This window comes from Ambystoma mexicanum, chromosome 6q, assembly GCF_040938575.1.
Source record: "Ambystoma mexicanum isolate Mex_15411 chromosome 6q, UKY_AmexF1_1, whole genome shotgun sequence".
Lineage (NCBI taxonomy): Eukaryota > Metazoa > Chordata > Amphibia > Caudata > Ambystomatidae > Ambystoma > Ambystoma mexicanum.
In genome coordinates this window covers 465321340-465340667 of record NC_090937.1, presented here as the reverse complement: position 1 = coordinate 465340667, position 19328 = coordinate 465321340, and the positions used below count along the sequence as shown (strand labels likewise).

General features: G+C 45.3%; 1 protein-coding gene across 1 annotated transcript in view; it reads right to left on the bottom strand.

Annotated features, from left to right (window-relative positions):
- The window catches only part of PPA2 (inorganic pyrophosphatase 2), a 1510578-nt gene that overhangs the window by 435347 nt on the left and 1055903 nt on the right, over positions 1 to 19328 (bottom strand). The window contains exon 8 of the mRNA XM_069630955.1: positions 4895 to 5022. Within this exon, the coding sequence (XP_069487056.1) occupies positions 4895 to 5022 (128 nt within the window). The remainder of the gene's footprint in view (positions 1 to 4894; positions 5023 to 19328) is intronic.

Below are 19328 nucleotides of genomic sequence, written 5' to 3'. Positions count from 1 at the left end.
AATAAATAAATAAATCTTTACCTTTGCCAACTAGCCCGATTCCTGGTTCAGTGTGACCTGGGGGTGGGGTTGGGGGGGGGTATTTTGAGAAGGGTGTGATATGAGTGGTATATCATTCAGAATATTGAACTTATAGACAAAAATAAATAAGGGTTTCATTTGCGCACTACATGCTAGGCGAGACTTGGGTGTGTGCCTAATTGAAATCCATTACAAATTATAGAAGACGGTGTGCAATTGAAGGCTATGCCCTGTTACGCTCACAACATAATGAATACAAACCTCTCGGAAAAGAAGTCAAGAGATAGCTTGCGGTGTTTAACAAGGTTAACTTTTTCCGAAATGAAAAAACAATCTTCAAAGGTGTCTGCTCTTCGAGAACGCTGACACTCCAGAATGAATGATTTTACCTCTAGAAAGGCCACAGCGTCATGAGTGACCTCACATATAGGTTCATAACCCGCACTAGTGATGGGTAAAAAAGTATTCATGATCACGCTTCATTGGTGGATGCCAGCAAATAATTTGTTTATTTTTCAGGTGTATTTCGAATGCCACGTTGGTCAGCCGGGCTCATCGCTCCCATGGACTGAAGGTCACTTCATGGGATGATGCTTGTGTCGATAGAAGAAATTAATCAGTTCACACTGACGTGTCTTGTCCGGTATGTTTTATTATTGTGGCATTCTTTCACAAAAACAAAACCTACCACACATACACGTAGAAAACAAGCTTCAATTTGTATTTGACCTTGGACGAAAGGGAGCAATCACTAGGCTAGAAAGACTGAAGATGTGCAATACCCGCAAAAATTATAACATTTACTATATTGACAGTGGACATTGTAACATTTTATTTCAATGTATGCAAACTGCTGTTCTCAGCCGCGACTCTGCGTTACGACAAGAGAATGGAACTACCAAACATAATGTAAGTTCAGCTATACATAATATTTTTGTGATTAAAAAACAGCATTTGTGCTGTATGTATATGGAACAATTCAGCGACGTGCGAATATGCCATTTGATGAAAATAGTGTACACAATACGTTGTTCCATTGATGTCACGATGCCTGCCCCCGACATCCGGAACAGGTCCATGTGTCCAGGGAACTGGCACCCAAGAAGACACAGGAATTCCGAAAACCCTCTCTAGGGGCTATATGGGTTCTGTCCTGGCGCTGTAGGCGCCAGGCTCATATTGCCAACTTTAAACTATGCAGGTCATTCTGCAAAGAACTCATGTACAGGCCATCATGAGGCCATGAAGGGACTAATTTCCTTTAAGAACTATCTTGCTGCTTGGGTGTGGTACTGGAACTTCTTACATGGGAACTACTTTTTTGATGCTATTTAAACCACGCCGAAGCAGCGTAACTCTCACTGTGTCTGCAGTCCAGCATTCAGTCTACAGCCACACCTGTCTTGTGTCCGGAGCCGATCCTAGAGAAAAGGAAAGAAGAGAAGGTTAGAACAAGGAGATTTCCATTTGGTCATCATCTTTTCCTGGAGCAGCCGCACCTGTGGATAAAGAAAAAAGACATTAAAATAAACCGCGTCGCATTCCCAGCTGCAGCGCCGCGCCATACTCACCTGTCTTCGGAGTATCTCCACGACCCGGCGCAGCACCCGTTGAATCGCCGCCCAAAACATCAGCATCTGAAAAGACAAGAACAAACAAAAGGTGAGCGGGGTTCCGTCAAAGACATTCTTTTACTTACCGCAAGATACTTACTCGGAATTTTACCGCTCGAGGCAGCGCTGGTCACCATCCTATGCGAGACATTTTCGGCAAGGCGCCGCACCTGCAAAGAAGATAGAGAACTATTGGTTAATTACATTTGGAACAATATTACTTGCTAGACAGTGCTTGGTACAAACTGACTCTTACCTAAGCGCTACCTTCATCCATCGAGGCGAACTCACTCCTTGGATCACGCTGCAAGGCAAAAGGTATGAAAGGAGCAAGAGTGAATTAACAGACATTTGAATTCTAAAAGAACTATACATTCGGTTACACACTACCTACCTCAGAGTCATTGTTGTGTGGAACTCTGCCAAATACCTTCGGATCAGTGAATTAACTGAACTTCTACGCGCCCCTGTGCTCCACGCAGGATGGAGAGTTCATCCTTCCAAACAATAAGGTGAGACTTTATGAAGGGGAATACTGGACGTTTTCAGGGGAAAATAGTGTTAGTGTAACCTCTCTACCATGGGTGGCTAATCCCCTGTACTGCTTTTAGGAAAATATTCCTGCGGGCCAGGCAGACGATGAGTGGGCAAGTGCAGTCGATCATCACTTCGCTACGAGTCACACTGGTGGAGACCACAGCAGTCCAGCTTCGTTCGACGCCCCTGTGGAATCCAGGTGAGCGTAACAGTTGATTAAGTTATACCGCGCCATATTTTAAAAAGAAATTCCCTAACTCGCGGTTTGTTTATAAGTCTACTAATAATTGTTATTTGTGTATAGTTTAAAGAGGAGTGAGTAAAGGTTTGATTTTGTCACCAGTATTGCTTAATTACATTGTTATGGGTTGTTGGTTGGAGCATATTGTGACGATTATTCATCGTCGACCCGCAACCACAACCTTTATGCAGGCTAGTGATATCTAAACCACTTCATCCCATGGAATATCAGGGTGTGCTATTAACGTTGCATTATTGGATGTGCCGGGGGCAGAACATTTTCCAAGGGAACTTGGTACGCTTTTCGATAGATAATATTCCCAGTTCCGTTATAATGCCATCTGTCTGTTCTATTTATCCGTCAGCTTCTCCATCCCATATGGAGCTATACCTACTTCACAGCGCTAACCTTTCCTGCACATCTTAGTCACAAATACTCCGCCATGTTGTCTGTGTGTGTTCATTATTTGTGTTCGTTATTAGATTTCATCCGGTGCAGAATTACAGAGTAAATGGATATATTTGAATAAAGAGCAGCTACTAAAATATATTTTTATTATGTTAACTACACAGATATATTGTACTGTTCTGCGAATGCCATAGTTTTCAGCTACCCTGGGACGGTTTCGTGAATCAACAATGGGGCACACGCCTAAACGCATTGTTTAGCATCAGCCTCATGTGGGACGATAGATCGGGACCGATATGTCCTTTGGCGGTACCAGTGACAAGGAACAACCTGTCATCGTTTACGGTCTAGCAAGAAGCTGATGCCAAAGCCTTGCGATTGAAGGTACGTCAAATCCGCATCTTCACCCGAAAGGAACACCATGTGCGTCATTATAAAGTTTGGATGCTCTAACCCAAGGACACACAACAATTGGTCATTGATCGCAATCAGCGGATCATGGTAATGTGGTTTTTGGAGCGTTCTTTGTTAAATAAAAGCACTTGCTAAATTTATTAATGATGTTTTCTTTAAAAATATTGTTTTCAAATCCGATTTGGGACACGCTGTGAGAGGATGTGTGTCTTACTAAGGTAAGATGCATGGGAAATTTCTTTTACGATCGATCACAGTGGAGGTCATTACAACCTTGGTGCTAAGTACACCAACTATGTTTACACCATGGTGGATGGCGGATTTACCGCCCCATTCCAAGGTGAGTGGGGCGGTAAATCCCCATTTCCCATTTTCCCTTCCCCATTCCCATTTTTGCCCCATAGGGCATAATGGGAGTGGGGAAGGCACTAATTACGCCACCGTAAATTACGGTGGCGTAATTAGCATCATGGCGGATTAGCGCCATGGATTTTAACGGCTGCTAAAAGCAGGCATTAAAATCAAAATCGGGCGTTAAGGGTTAACAGTGGCGTTAACCCTTAACGCCTGAGTTATAATGAGGGCCAGTATGCTTAAAAACACATGCCAGAACGCTCGGGACAATAACATTTTTGAGCGCACTTTCCCTTTAAATACCAGGAAAACAAAATTGGTGTTTGCTCTATAGAGACACTGATTTTGTCTTTGAAACCAAGCAAAATCCTTGCTATCGTCCAATACAGTGGAGTACTAAGGCATGGTAGAAATTCTGAGACAAATGTGAAGCCAAATCTTGGATAGGGAAGGCATCTAAGATTTACATTTACGATAAGCTGAAGCAGGAAGGTTTGGCGGGACTGACCACTTTCATGGCATCCAGTTAATTTGTTAATGTTTTTTTTCGGTTGTCTAAACAATTCTTCAGGTGAAGCGAAAAAGAGAACTTTGGCTTGTGTTTTCACCATTATTCAGAAAAAAAGCATTTTGCACAGAATATTTCAGATGTGTGAAATCTGCTCATTTTGCACTTCTCACGACCGAAATTCAGCGATTTCACCTGCGAAATTCCTGCAAAATTTTGAAAATTGCAAATGATACCCATGGGAAAGATGAATTTTTAGGTGGGGCAAAGATGTGAAAATGGGAGCATTTTGCCCCAATTTAAATCAAAAGTCCAAGTAATGGATTGTGCCCACCTTTACTAAAATATTGAGAAATCGATTGCTCTAACAAGGCCATTACAGCACTTATCTATCACTGAATGAACATGCATTCCCTCAAAGGAAACCTTCCTAGACAGCCATTACACCTCTGTATACAATACAAGCACGTTCATTTAAACGTTTGAAAAGAAAGATTCACTTGTCAGACATCACTGCATTGTGTATAACAGATATAGTATTGCTTCTGTGTAAACAACAGCTCATGTATTTTAATGTGCTTTCAATTTTTTCAGTTAGAGAAATAATTAGCACATTGTTTTACTTGTATTCACATATGCTTACTCTTATTTATCCAATAACCTACACATTTAGAAACTATTACCAGTTTTCTTTTTATTCTATGTTCCTTACAAAAAAAGACAAATCGAATGCTTCATGTAATACTCCAAAGGCACAAATGAAAGTACACACTTTTAACAGATTTGTGTTTTTTTTACCTTGTCTTTAAACTCTCCATTAAAGCCAAACTGGTTTTCAGGATTTCCATTTGGCACTTTGTATAGTCGGAGCCAGTTTACTGTTGCTTCAAGGTAGCCCGGTTTGTACTTTCTGACATCATCAATATCTGAAAAAAAATACATTGTTATAAATCATGAAATAAAATAGAAATACTGCACAACATATTAACTCATAACTGTGACTATTAGAAGAACCTCCCTCACTACATACTGGTGCAGTTGGGAAGGAGGAGGACGGAGTCCCACTGCAACGAAAGGCAATGGCTAGGGGTTGCATTTCTATTTCCCTCTGTTGTGCTTTGCTGTACCCATAAACACACCAGGTCAACACATAACAAGGCTGGAAGAGGTCATGGTGTGTGCCTGCATTCCCTAAACAGATGCGCAGGTTAATCCACTCAAAATGCTCGCTACGTCCCTCTGCCCCCCCCTCCCCCAGTCTGGCTTGGCAAACCAAGGAATGGCTTGAGTGTGTGCTTCCCTACCAACTCCACCCAATCCCCTCGAAAGGTTTAATTTAACATGTATGTGTCATTCTCATTTAAATCTCGGTATGAACTACAGGACTCCAGAAACATGCCAAACTACTTGCTGCCTATCTGCGAGCCTAAAAGTCCTCCCCTGCCTACAAAACCAACAACAGACCTTGTGCTTTAAAACAGCTGATCTTGTGTTGTTATGCACCCGGAGGGAGACCGCTTGATTGGATGCCTGCAGCCCTTAATGCAGAACCAGACCGATGCTGCTGGTGATCGCCGGCCCCCTCATAAGGCCCACACTAAGGCCCCTGTGTGGCCCTGTCACTAAGTCCCCTGTCCGACCCTGTCACTAAGGCCCCTGTCTGGCCCTGTCCGGCACGGGGAGGCACCCTCTCAAGCTGCATCCTCTTTTCCGACCTGTCGCTGCATTCAGAAGCTTCATTGTCGCCTCACCAACTCGTTCCAGTAGACACTCTGTTGTCGCAGCCTTGTCCTATCTTTCCTCCTGTCTGCTATGTGGCCCGCCGGCACTGACTCACTGGCCCTTACTGATCGACTGCCTGAACTTTTACACATGGATTCGTACTCCAAGTGATGCCCTACCATCCGTGCATTTTCCGGTTTGGACAATATGTAAGCTTTTGCACAAAATTGAATCTGGATATTCCATTATACTTTCTTGTGTGCTACTTGGCTTAGTTATTCTTGGTGTGCTATATCTGTTCACCCTGCCAGCTGTAGTGTTGTTCACATGCTAGACGCATCCTATATCCGGCACCTAATGCTTTTGCCTACAGCTACTGCAACCTCTGGCTGTTAGTCCTCCTCTAACCCCTTGCCGCTTTCTATTTTCCCCTCACCTTCTGAGGATTTCTCTGACCCTTCCCCTCTACTCTCCCTACCTCTACTTTCCTAATTTCATATCCCATGCACTTCCAATATATGAAACGCTGTCAGGCACATAAGATAGTTTCTATGTTCTGTCCTTCCTTCACCTGATCTTCCCCCTCCCCTCTACCCGCACTTTATGTCAAGCTCTTGCACTATATGAAATGCCGCCAGGCCTGTAAAATGGTTCTGGTTTATGTTGTTAAAGTCTCTTATTACTCATTTCACATGTTTGTACCACGGTGACGCATTGCACTTGCCCCAACGTTCCAAGGCCCTGCAAGAATGTTTATTATTGGGGGGGCGTGGTTAGCCGAGGACTGAGGAACATGCTCTCTCGGTGAGCTCCGGCCGCTGTGCCCTTTTCGAGGCCCTTCTCCCCCTCCAAAGGTGCCTAACAAATATTCCAAACAAAGCCATGGAAGCTGGAATGCAGGGAGCATACCGTTCTGCAGAAGAAATGCACTAAATCAACTGCGGATGAAGTAATGAGAGAAAAGAAAAATCAGCACTGTGGAATCCAAAATGGCAGATGGAATGCTGCGACAACCCTGAGACGATTGCACACTACGCAGCGGAGCTGCTGAAAGAACGGACATCTGCAGCGGCTCCCATAACACTGGTAAGCCTACGAGGTCAATGGGCAATGAGGCAGGGAAGCATGGAAGACAACTAGAAGAGACAAGCATATGCTACGCCGCCACTGCGGGCAAAAGCGAACACAGCCGCACCCCGCTTGCAGGTGGGGGTGAAAAGCACAAGAGAATTTCGGAGCGTGGACACAGGAGGAACCCCCCGGGCATAACGGATCACCTGAGAGGAAAGCTGAACGTAGCCAGATATCTGGAATGTGCAAACACGTAGATGCAAGCAGGAGAAGGGAACAAATGCAGACGGCGCACCGTGTAAGCATGTAAGCTCCCACGGAGCAGCTTTGACAGGAGGTGAGAACAGTCTAACACAGCAGGCGATAATGCAGCGCATACAAATAAGGTATTGGGGAACAGATGGGCCAGGTAACAAGATGAAGTCATGATATTCAGGACTCCTGGGCAGCTGCAAGATATATAAGTGTGAGACGCACGTTAACAGTGAAAGAAGCATCCCGTCTACTACTCAACAAATAAAGTCAGCCCCAAGAAACAGGGCGGGTGCAGCTCTCCTACGCGGGCAAACATACTCAGAGGCAACCACACACCCTGGGGCAGGAATTAGAAACCCCCTCCAAAACCACAAAGCCGACAACAGAGGCAAATCCCGAATTAAGCGGAGGAGACCCTCCCCCATACCATCAGGGGGACCTGGGGGCAAAATAAGCACTGGAAAGCCGGGAGCTACGGGGGAATTACAAGCAGGGAGGAAGGAAGGCAATAAGGAAACTGAAACAGAGAGGACAAGAGTGAACATAAGAATCCCTTGGGCAAAATGGCAAAGATCCCAGGCAAAACGAAGGGCCCTCTCTCAGGGCATATAAAAGCTATGATGCAAGGCCAAGAATCTGCAAAGAAGCAAATACAGATCCCAGCACAAATCCACTCACCGGCAAACTCAGACTGGACCGCAGAAACTGAGGACCCACCCACGAAGATCGGACTTGCAGGACATGCTGGCAGAGATAAAAAAGAAATCAAGGACTGCGCCATAAGCCTAAGCAAGTCCATTGCAGAACTGACAAAGCAAGTATCTACAGTTGAATATAGAGTTGAAGAAACCGAAAAAGCACTATGTGAATAAGGCGAGTTAGCTAAACGCATGGAAGCAGTGGAACAACAAATTGACTGGGTAGTGGCCAGAGAAGAGGATAGCGAAAATATATTGCAGAGAAATAACATTAGACTTAGAGGCATACCAACAGTGATTTTGGAATCCGAGCTACAGGAGCATGTCCAAGCACTATTTCAACAGGTTCTGTGCGACAAAGAAGGAAAACTGATCGTCCTGGACAGAACACATAGGATATATAACGCCTATCAACAAATGAACAACCTGACACCAGATGTAATCACAAGAGTGAATTTTTTCCAAGTGAAAGAACGGATAATGAAAGCGGTCAGCGGGATAGAATCGTTCAAATATAAGGACGCACGCATTACATTCTACCAGGACATGGCACAGGCTTCACTGTTGAGACGGCAGAGACTCCGGCTGGTGACCAGCTGGCTACGAGAGAAAGGGTTCAGATATAGATGGACCTTCCCCTGCGGGATACGATACGAATACCAAGACAAGATGTACCACATCACAAAAGAAGAGGAACTGACGGACCCGATGAGTAAGGACGAGGCTACTGGTTCAACGGACTCGCTACCTGAAAGAGACCCGGAACACTGGACAGGTCATACAAACAAGAAAGAAGGGTGGTGACAGGGGCACCCTTGCCCAAGGGGGAGGGGAAGGGGTGTGAAGCACAGAGAGGGCACTTGAATGAACGCCTAATAAGGGATGGCGAATACACACAAATAAGATAAGTTTTTCTGCGGAAAGCGGGTGGTACTGAAAGAAGTCGGAATAGTCTGATGACCATGATAAAGGAAATATGGAAGGAGTTGGGGGTGGGGGGTTTGGGGAGAGTGCAGGCTCGCATAAGGGCCCCAGTGGTCTATGTATACGGATCAAACACCTGAACGTTCAAAGGTGCACAGGAAGCACAGGTTGGGAATGTTGGGGGGGATTAAATTAAGTTATTCAAAGGCTCCATGGGGTAAGGACATGACTCAATACACATCACGGGGAAAAGGGAATGACATAAGAAGGACCCGAATTAGAGATGGACACATGATTGAACATGGCTGATATAAACATTGTAACCTTAAACACCAAGGGCTAGATTCACCTATGAAATGCCACTCTATATTTAAACAGCTGAGGTACTTGCAAGCATCAGTGGTATTCTTATAAGAGACCCACCTACTAGCCACAGACGAGAAAAGAATGACACACCAAGCATACCCGAAGCTATACTATGCAACAAACGGGGTGGCAATCCTACTGGGAGCTTCACTGCTATTTAAGAAACACTTTTGTTACAAAGACCCAGAGGGGAGGTATCTGGTCCCCAAAGGAACATGGGGAACACAAATATTTACCTTGAGGGCGCTATACGGCAAAAATGACAAGCAGGACACCTTTCTGAATACAGTGCTGCAGAAAATAGGCAGCTGGTATGAGGGCCAGGTAATAATAGGAGGGGACTTTAATTGTGTTATGAACCCCAATCTGGATAAGACGACCCCCTCTAACAATGACCACAGGAATCAACAAGCCCTGGGGAAGTTCTTCCGCGGCCTTGATTTAATTGAAACCTGGAGATATTTTCATAACAACGACAGAGAATCCACACACTATTCAGCAGTGCATAAGTACTACTTACATGTAGACACGGTTCTAGTTTCAGCGACTCTAGTACTCCAAGTAATAGCCATAAACATTGGAATAAAATACCTATCGGACTATGCCCCGGTAATTGTACAAATTGAAACACAAGTAGACAGCAAAGTGGACAAAAAGCAATGGAGGCTCAATGAGTTCATCCTAAAAGACATTGCACTTAGAAACCATGTGGAAAAAACAGTAACTGATTACTTTACCGAGAACGATACCGGAGAAGTAGGCTGGCGAGTGGTATGGGATGCTGAAAAGGCAGTAATGAGGGGCAAATTCATTTCGCAAGCGGCCGCATATGCCAAAACTAGAGAAGTAACCGGAATCGAATAGGAAAAGGAAATACAAAAGGCCGTAACACAACACAAGGACAAACAATTGCGGAACTCTTTACGAGACATGCAAAATCTGAGGGCCCAAATGGAGGCACATATAGCGGAACGCACAGCACAAACTCTGCTAATTACTAAACAAATGTACTATACTCAGGGAGGCAAGTCTAACAGACTACTTGTGGCAAAACTACAGAAGAATAAAACCCGTAATCTCATCGCACATTTACAAGATGAAGTGGATAATCTACGGGTGGGGGAGGAAGACACAATGAGGATCAGGGAATGGTTCCATACAACCCTGTAAAAATGAGAAAAGTTAGATCCAATACTCCAAACAACCTATATCCAAAAAATATAAATCTTCCACAACTGACTGAAGAAGAAAGGGAGGCCATGGAGAGGCCTATCACAGCGGAGGAGGTCGACGACACCATAGCTACATTACCCTCCAATAAAACACCAGGGCCAGATGGATTTGGTAATGGCTACTATAGAACCTTCAGAACGCAACTAATCCCCCCATGACGTCTCTATTTAATAGGATCTGTTAAGTGACCTCAATTCAGCACTCCAACTAAGTCAATGCCAAGTCTGGGATGCCCAAGGGAAGCCCTTATTTATACATTTTTATGACAAGTTCATGGATCTGGATGATAAACCCTTGTATAACGCCCCTCTCTTTGAATCCCCCTGCCCTCACTGAGCCAAGAGTAGGTTTGTTTTGCAAATTAAAAGATTTATTGAAAAATTAAACAAGATATATGTCACACTTTCATAAATAAATTAATATTTGATAGCACACTTATGAAGATAATGTTGATCAACAATGGATAATATTACACTAGCACACTTATTTAATTACTTAGGAGTTGGTATAGAGAGGATAAGGTAGCTGAGAATGCTTTTATGGGTTCAAGGAAATGCAATGATGGAAAAGAATGCAGCACAGAAATAACTGAGATGGTTTCCACAAGAGAGAATATGATCACTTTTTCTTTTGACAATTCACCCCTCCCCCCCTATGCAATATAAGGAGATGGAAGGGGAGCACACAATTTTCAGGAATACAATCAAATGCAATGCCAATTCAGTTCCCCCCTAGCAAGCTTAGAGCAACAGGGATGATTTAAAACACAGGCAAAAATACTTAAATGTGATTTGCAAAGAAGTGTAAATATGCTAAAATTATTTTAATTCCCTATAGGAGATTCAGGGTAGGTGATAGCTACTTAAGATTGGTTCAGGTCAACACTATCAGTGATTCATGAGGGATTATCAGGTTGAAAACGGATTTCAGCAGTTGCAAGCAAAAGACAGCGATTTTTTTACAAGTGGTGAAAGTGGGACGATTTAATGGAGGTAGATTTTCAGAAATGAAATAATGATTCAGAATGGCAAATGACACTTTAACAGGTTTGAAATCAGAGAATGAACACACGATTTCTATGATGCAGTTCTAAATAGGTAGAAATGGTTTGAATTAGATTATTTTAGACTAAGAGATTGGTTTTGCACAGTTCTGACTGAGTACTCACACTATAAATTTGAAATAGGCCGTCAAGGTCTGGCCAGGTTGGCTGTGGTTCTCGCGCCACGGGACGATCTCTGGCACTGGTTCTGCTCACAGCGGTCTGGTCTCGGTTCTGGATCTCTGGTTCCGGTCTCGGCACTGCACAGCGGTCTGGTCTGGTCTCGGTTCTGGATACAGCTCTGCTTTATGGGTGTTTCTGGCACAGGGTTCTAGGCCAGAATCAAACAGCTCGCCCGGCTGTTGAATAGTTTGGTTAGGTTGCTGGATTCTGAGGCCTCTGAAGGATTCAGCTTGTGGACTGGGCCTCTCTACTACAAGTTCTGAAGTCTGGATTCTAAGTTCTGGATATGGTCCTTCTGGATATTGTCTGGTCCGGCAAAATGCTTCGCAAGAAATCAGTGTGAATTGGAAAGTGAATGTCCGTACCTGGGTTTCAGTGGTCCTTTTATGTCTTTTCAAAATGAGTGTGTGCGTGGGCATAACTAAGCCTGCCCCTCACAACTCATCATTGGCCAAGTTCTCCTCTCTCCCTTGATTGGGGGAAGGAAAGTATCAACAATGCCTGACGCTGTGGGCGTATCGACAGGGTTTTCCGTTATGTTGTCCACCCCACTCGAACCCTGAGAGTCTGCAAATTCCCCTTCCTCCTCACCTGATGAAGATGAGAAGTCCAACTTCTTTCCGCGGGATCGACGAGTGAAAGTCCTCCTCTCCTTGTGTAGATAGGGTCGGCCTCGGGAGGAAGCCACCGCGACCCTTTGGGAACGAATCGATGGTGACTCCCCCCCGCGACAGACAAGTGAGGCAAGGGGAAAAGCCTTACGGCACAAAAACCCCTTCGGAGTGTAGATATCCGATGCAGCGGAACGAGAGGATAAACCAAGACCAGCTGGAATATGGGAGACCGGAAAATCCGGCGGGTAGGGCTCAGCAAAGGCGAGTTGAGAGAAACGGCACAAAATGGAACCAGAGAGAGAAACTCAAAAGAGGCAAGGCAGGAGAGGAGAAGGGATGCGAGCAATCCACGCGCCCAAGAGAAATAACGGGGCGCAGGCAAGAGAGAGAAGAGAAGACAACGGAAAGAGAGAGGTAAGCAGAGGAAAATAGGACACGAGCGGAACACCGCCAAGCGAGAGAACTGTGGAGCGCTAGCAACGAAGAGGATTCAGAAGTTGCAACGCGCCGAGCGTAAACAGGGAAGTACACTCGGCAGCGGCCATGATGGAAAGGACTAGACCGCTAACAGCGCTTGGGAGCACAACGTGGCGGCACAGTCGGACGGCCGCCATATTTCCACCTCTTCCATAAACGCCAGGAACCTGCGGTTGTGACAGAAAGTGTCATCGTGATGAGGTATGTTTATGGGTCTGAGGATCCTCCCCTTGTCACTTTGCACACAAATCTATTTTTGATCCAAATGCATATTTATCTATGTACAATTTTTCTAATATTATATGTCCAGTTAACATATTTTGTGTAGCACCAAACCATCCGATCCCTGTCTTCGTAAGATGCTGTGTTCACTTCTGACAGAATTCTGCCCTTTTCATCCAGAACACAACCTCTAAACTTTTCCAGAATTTACACAAATGTGCGCAAGGAATATGGCCATCAGATGATGAAGTGTCAGATTTTTAACATACATACATTTGGAGTAATACATTATTTTCCACTACTACCCCCCAGAACATACCACAGAGTCCTAACACCTCTTAAAATGTGCACAGAAAAATCGCAGGAATCATGAGATTATTGACAACTTTGACAGTTATGCACTATGAATTATCCATCTTTTTAAAATTATGCTCTGGCCCAGATGGGTGTGGTTTAGGTTCCAAAGCACATGGGGGAATTTCTGTCTGTCCCCGCCTCCAGCTCAGGTGGCTCCCAGAGGCAGCGCCCCTCCCATTTCCTTCCAAGAGGAAACCATTTACGACCCCTGATTTAGAATTTGCCTGAGCCAAGGAAAGTTCATTGTTCTGTTTTCCTGCAGTGCCCTCCCCTGATTCAATCAGAGAGGGAGGTGTGATCTCCTTTTGGTGAGGGCAGCAGAATGCAGCCAGGCCTGTGAACAGTAGGTGTTAAGAATTCTCATTAACCAGCAAGGCTTTGAAGTTTCCAGCTAACTCAGGTTCCTTGTCAGCTCCTGAAAGACAGGCCTCCTGTCAGAGTTTAGACCGCTAGCGCCGGTTAGTGTCGAGCGCCAGTACTGCACCCATTTTTGGGAGATGTCTTGAATTAATACATTTCAAAAAAAGGGATTTTACTTGATAGCATTTACTAACAGTGTATTGCTATAGATTCTGCAGTAGAGTAATTTTGTGGCCATGATTTTAGCAATTTTTGACATCAATTAAAACAGATTTTTAACAACACCATATTCCTTGGCACTGATTCCGCTCATGGCGCTTCTGGCCCATCACGCTCGCACTGGTGGGTGGTAGGTCAGGCGACCATTTTGGTGTGCGCAAAACTGCGCGTTTTTCCTGGATTCTGCGGCAAATGTGGGCTTTTTAGCATCTTGGATTTTCTAAGCCCACAGCACCAAATGTTGTAGCATAATAGTTCAAACGTGGGACAAGACACCAGACAAGCCCCCCCGCCCGACTGCACTTTGATTTCGAGTTGAGGGGGAGTCGGGTGCAAAGGATGTTTTGATCCACGCGCTGGGATGTCCACATCATCTTCTTATGATTCCACAGATCGCACAGTTCAGCATCTTTTCCTTCATCAGGGTGGACCGATCGGTTCTCCTCGCCGGTCCTGTTGGGAATTTCGGGCGGTACCCCGGGCCCCTCGGATCTTTGCTCTCGGTCCCTGGCTCGTCCTCTTCTGTCAGTCTCCATGGTTTCATCTCTCCTAGGATGACAAAGCAAAGCGGCAGAAACATATTCATAGACATTTCCCCACCACTATTAATGGTGGGGCGAACATATACATTTTATACATCAGGAGACATTTGCATTCAATTTTATAGGCTATATGTGGAATATTTTAGGGTTGGACTTGTATTACTCTGGATCGGCCCCCTCTGGGATTGCAGAGGACTCCTCCAGTTGCTGCAGTGTGTGCCTGGGATGGCAACACTTTAGCTGATTAATATGGACCCACTTGTCTTCCCCTTCCGCCGAACTACCTTTGGGGATGCGGTTCTTGTAGGCGACTGGGGAGATCTTGTCTACAATTTCAAAAGGTCCCTTCCATGTAGGCAGAAATGTTTGCTGTTTGGCCTGGTTCCTTTGGAAATTGTATGGATAGACCCGGTCTCCCACATTGTATTCTTTCCTAGTAGTCTTCAAATCATAGTGAGTCTTCATACTCTCGGCTGATCTTTCTAGGTTTCGCTAAGCATAAGCAAAAGCATGTTGAAGGTGTTTCCTCAAATTCTCCACATACTCATGAGTTGTGGAGGCATTGATTAATGTCTGCTCTTGGGTCCTGTAGAGCAAATGCTGGGGAAGCACCATCTTGCGTCCAGTCATCAGCTCAAACAGTGACATTTTAGTTGCAGATGAAGGGGTACATCTGATGGCCATTAGGACCAGAGGTAATTGGATATCCCAACTTGGCCCAGAATCTGCCACAAACTTTTTTAAGATGCTCACAATGGTTCTGTTGTATCTCTCCACTGCACCAGAAGAGGCTGGCCGGTAAGCAATATGTAGCTTCCTTTTAACCCCCAGTATCTCCCACATCTTAGTCATTATTTCGCTGGTAAAATGACTACCTCTGTCTGACTCAATCCTTTGGGTAGACCAAAACACGAAAAGATGTGGTTGATCATCAGGGCAGCTGCTGTTTCTGCCTTGCAGTTTGGGGCCGGGAGACATTCCACCCATTTAGTAAATAAGTATGTCACCATCAACATGTACTTATTTCCCCTAGAGAAGCGAATCACAGGGCCTATGAAGTCGACTTGCAAATCTGACCATGGCAGTGTCATCCCCCTCTTTTGGAGAGGCGCACGGTGTGTGAGGGATGTTAGCTGAAATTGTGCACACACAAGACACCCCTTCAAGTATTGGTCGAGGACCTGCCCCATGTGTGGCCAGTATGCAACCTCTCTTAAAATCTCAAGTGTTGTATGAAACCCCCTATGACCGGCGGTGGCCGCATCATGGACGTGACTTAACATCAGGCTTCGGAATGAGGTAGGGACCACCCACTGATCATGGCCAGCTTGAGATTTCCTTACCAGCAAACCGTCTTGGATTCAGAACATTTTTGGACATTTCATCAACACTCTAAGGTCCTCTTTCCCAATGTACTCGGTATCCGTCAAGGGAAAGTTCTCAGGGTCCTCAATGTGTTGGTAAAACATACCAATTATTGGATCCCCCTTCTGAGCCGTAATCAAATCAGCATCTGGGGTCTCTTTACTCCATTGTGCAGTTGAAAGATCATTGTGAGCATTTGTCTGGGACCTAGTGATAGCAGTGACCTGGATTTCCCCCAACAGGGACTCAATCTCTATTAGATCGCCTTGGATGGCCCTGGTTTTGGCCAGCTGATCAGCTAAGTCATTTCCAGTTTTGTCTGGTCCCTCTACTTTGGAATGACCCTTGATCTTTTTCCAGTAGATGGTCATCCCGTTCGAGGTGACCAGATCATCCATGTTTTGGATTAACTTCCCATGTTTCAAGGGTTTGTTATTAGCACATAACATGCCTCTGGTTTTCCAATTAACCAGGTGGCTCCATGAACCCGTAAGGTACATAATCCGAATCTGTGATTATGACCAGTTCGTGGAGTTGAAGTTGGACAGCAGTGAGGATGGCTTGATACACAGCCATCAACTCTGCCACCTGACTACTTCGGGGACCGATTTTATATCCAGCGGAGGGTTCTGGGGACTCATTCACCCATGCATTCCCTACGCCGGCCACAAGTTCTTTTTCCCCGTTGTTGTCAACATGGTAGGAGCATCCATCCACATAGATAGTGGCATTCCCTCACACTTGTCTTCTTCAAAGACTTTGTGTGGGGAATTAAGGTATGCCTCCATGTTGTCCTTGATTTTTAGACTTTCATCCCCGAGACAGTTTTCTCTGGCACAATCATGCAAGTCAGCCAGACCTTGCGCGAGGGGACTCTTCTTGTTTTGGCCATATTTGACCTCCACAGGAAAGCCTTGCATTGACAGAATCCAGGAAGTAATTCGGGAATTACTCACATTTCCGGCCCGGATTCTGTCACTTTGGAGATATGGCATAGGCTGGTGTGGAGTCTCCACTATGATGTGTTCCCCCTGGATAAACGGGCGGTAATTCTTCAATGCCCACACCGTTGCCAGGAGTGCCTTCTCACAATCGTTGAATTTTTCCTCCACAGAGGATAACGTTTTGCTCGCATAGGAGATTACTTTATTGACCTTGTCATGCTTTTGATATAATACTGCAGTCAAGCATGTATTAGACAACCCTGTCTCCAAGAAAAACTCCTTGTTTCTGACAGGGTAAGCTAGGCAAGGCACTTGTGAGAGGCTTTTTTTGAGCTGTCTTCCTGCCTCGGATTGTTCTGGACCGCATTCCCACTTGACCCCCCCCCTTTCAAGAGATGAATCAGGGGTCTGGTGATCTCTGCGTAGCCCTCAATGAACTTTCTGCTGTAATTAGTCAGTCCAAGGAGGCTCCTTAGTTCCCGCAGAGTAGTGGGGTCTTTTAGTTTCTGAAGTGCTTCCACTTTCTTATCCTGGGGACAGAGACCCTGAGGAGTAATCTCATGCCCCAAGAAATTAACACGGGTTCTACACCACTGTGCTTTCTGAAAGGAAAGTTTTGCTCCGGCGGCCCTCAACTGTGTCAGAACATAACGGATCTCCGCTATGTGTTCCTCCACAGATGAACTTTTGATAAGGACATCATCTACATAAGCCAGGTTACCCCTAGCACCCAGATCGGGCATGGCCTTATGTAGGAAAATGTTGAATTCATTGCAGGAGTTGAGGGATACGAAGGGAGTCTGGGTCCATGTGTACTGCTGGCCCCCAAAGGTAAAAGCCAGCTTGTATTGGTCCTCCCTACTGACAGGCACAGTCCAGTTTACATTGGTCAGGTCTATTGCAGTGAGTACCTGTTAACCCTGGATCTGGGCCAGCCCTTGGTCAATGTAGGGAAGAGGCCATCGGGAAGTATGGACCTGTTTGTTGAGCTCCCTAAGGTCGGCGCAGAGTCTCCACTGGCCGTTTGGCTTCAATATTCCCAGCACCGGATTAATGAAGGTGCTGTGTACTGGACGGATTATTCCCCGGGACTCAAGGTTCTTAATTATTTCAGTAAGGGACTCCATTGATGCGAGAGGCAAGCGATATTGTTTCACAAACACTGGAGTCATGCCAGGGTCCGTGGGAATTGTTGTTGTGTGGATGTCAGTGTGACCACAGTCATATGAGTCCACCACAAAGAGATCATGGAAATCCAAGAAAACTTGTTTCAACTTTTGCTTCTGCTCCAGAGTCACACAGGCATCAGCTAGGTTGACTCTCTCTTCCACCATCTGCCTGAAGCCTGGAAAGACTTCTGGTTTTGCTATCTCAGCGGCCTCCTCCAGCTGGGTGGAGAAGTCCCTGGTGAGAGTGCTAATTTGGACTGGAGGCTTCTGGTGGGAAAGGCAGCCCTCATGGACCTGGAAAATCAACTAATTCCTCCTGAAGTCACATCCTCTTTACCATAAGGGCAGGAAGTGTACACCAGGAAGTTCCCCCCATGCCGGGTAAAGATCCTGTCTGGTGTTGTATCGTCATCACTGTCACTGTCAAAACAGTCCTTGGGGATTGGTCCTAACAGTTAATTTCCTAAATCAATGGAGAAATGTCGGTCATCAACCGCCATTCCAATAATGGTACCTGCGGCTAGAGTGATACTCTTGAAGTCGCTGTTATCCTCCTTTATTGGAATGGTGACATGTTCTATGTTGACTAATGGTGTTGGGTTTACCCCCAACCCTTGCTGTTGGAGAGAAGCATTTAGATGAATATAATCATGAGATTATTGATATAATTGTGACAGTTATGTACTATGAATTATCCATCTTTTTAAAACTATGCTCTGGCCCAGATGGGTGTGGTTTAGGTTCCAAAGCACATGTGGGAATTTCTGTCTGTCCCCGCCTCCAGCTCAGGTGGCTCCCAGAGGCAGCGCCCCTCCCATTTCCTTCCAAGAGGAAGCCATTTACGACTCCTGATTTAGCATTTGCCTGAGCCAAGGAAAGTTAATTGTTCTGTTTTCCTGCAGTCCCCTCCCCTGATTCAATCAGAGAGGTGTGATCTCCTTTTGGTGGGGGCAGCAGAATGCAGCCAGGCCTGTGAACAGTAGGTGTTAAGAATTCTCATTAACCAGCAAGGCTTTAAAGTTTCCAGCTAACTCGGGCTCCTTGTCAGCTCCTGAAAGACAGGCCTCCTGTCAGAGTTTAGACTCATTTTTTGGGAGCTGTCTTGAATTAATACATTTCAAAAAAAGGGATTTTACTTGATAGCATTTACTAACAGTGTATTGCTATAGATTCTGCAGTAGAGTAATTTTGTGGCCATGATTTTAGTAATTTTTGACAAAATTAAAACAGATTTTTAACAGCACCATATTCCTTTGCACTGATTCCGCTCATGGAGCTTCTGGCCCATCACGCTCGCACTGGTGGGTGGCAGGTCAGGCGACCATTTTGGTGTGCGCAACACTGCACGGTTTTCCTGGATTCTGGCGCAAATGTGGGCTTTTCGGCGTATTTTCTAAACTCACAGCACCAAATGTTGTAGCATAATAGTTCAAACGTGGGTCAACACACTTGACAGATCAGTGAGGAAG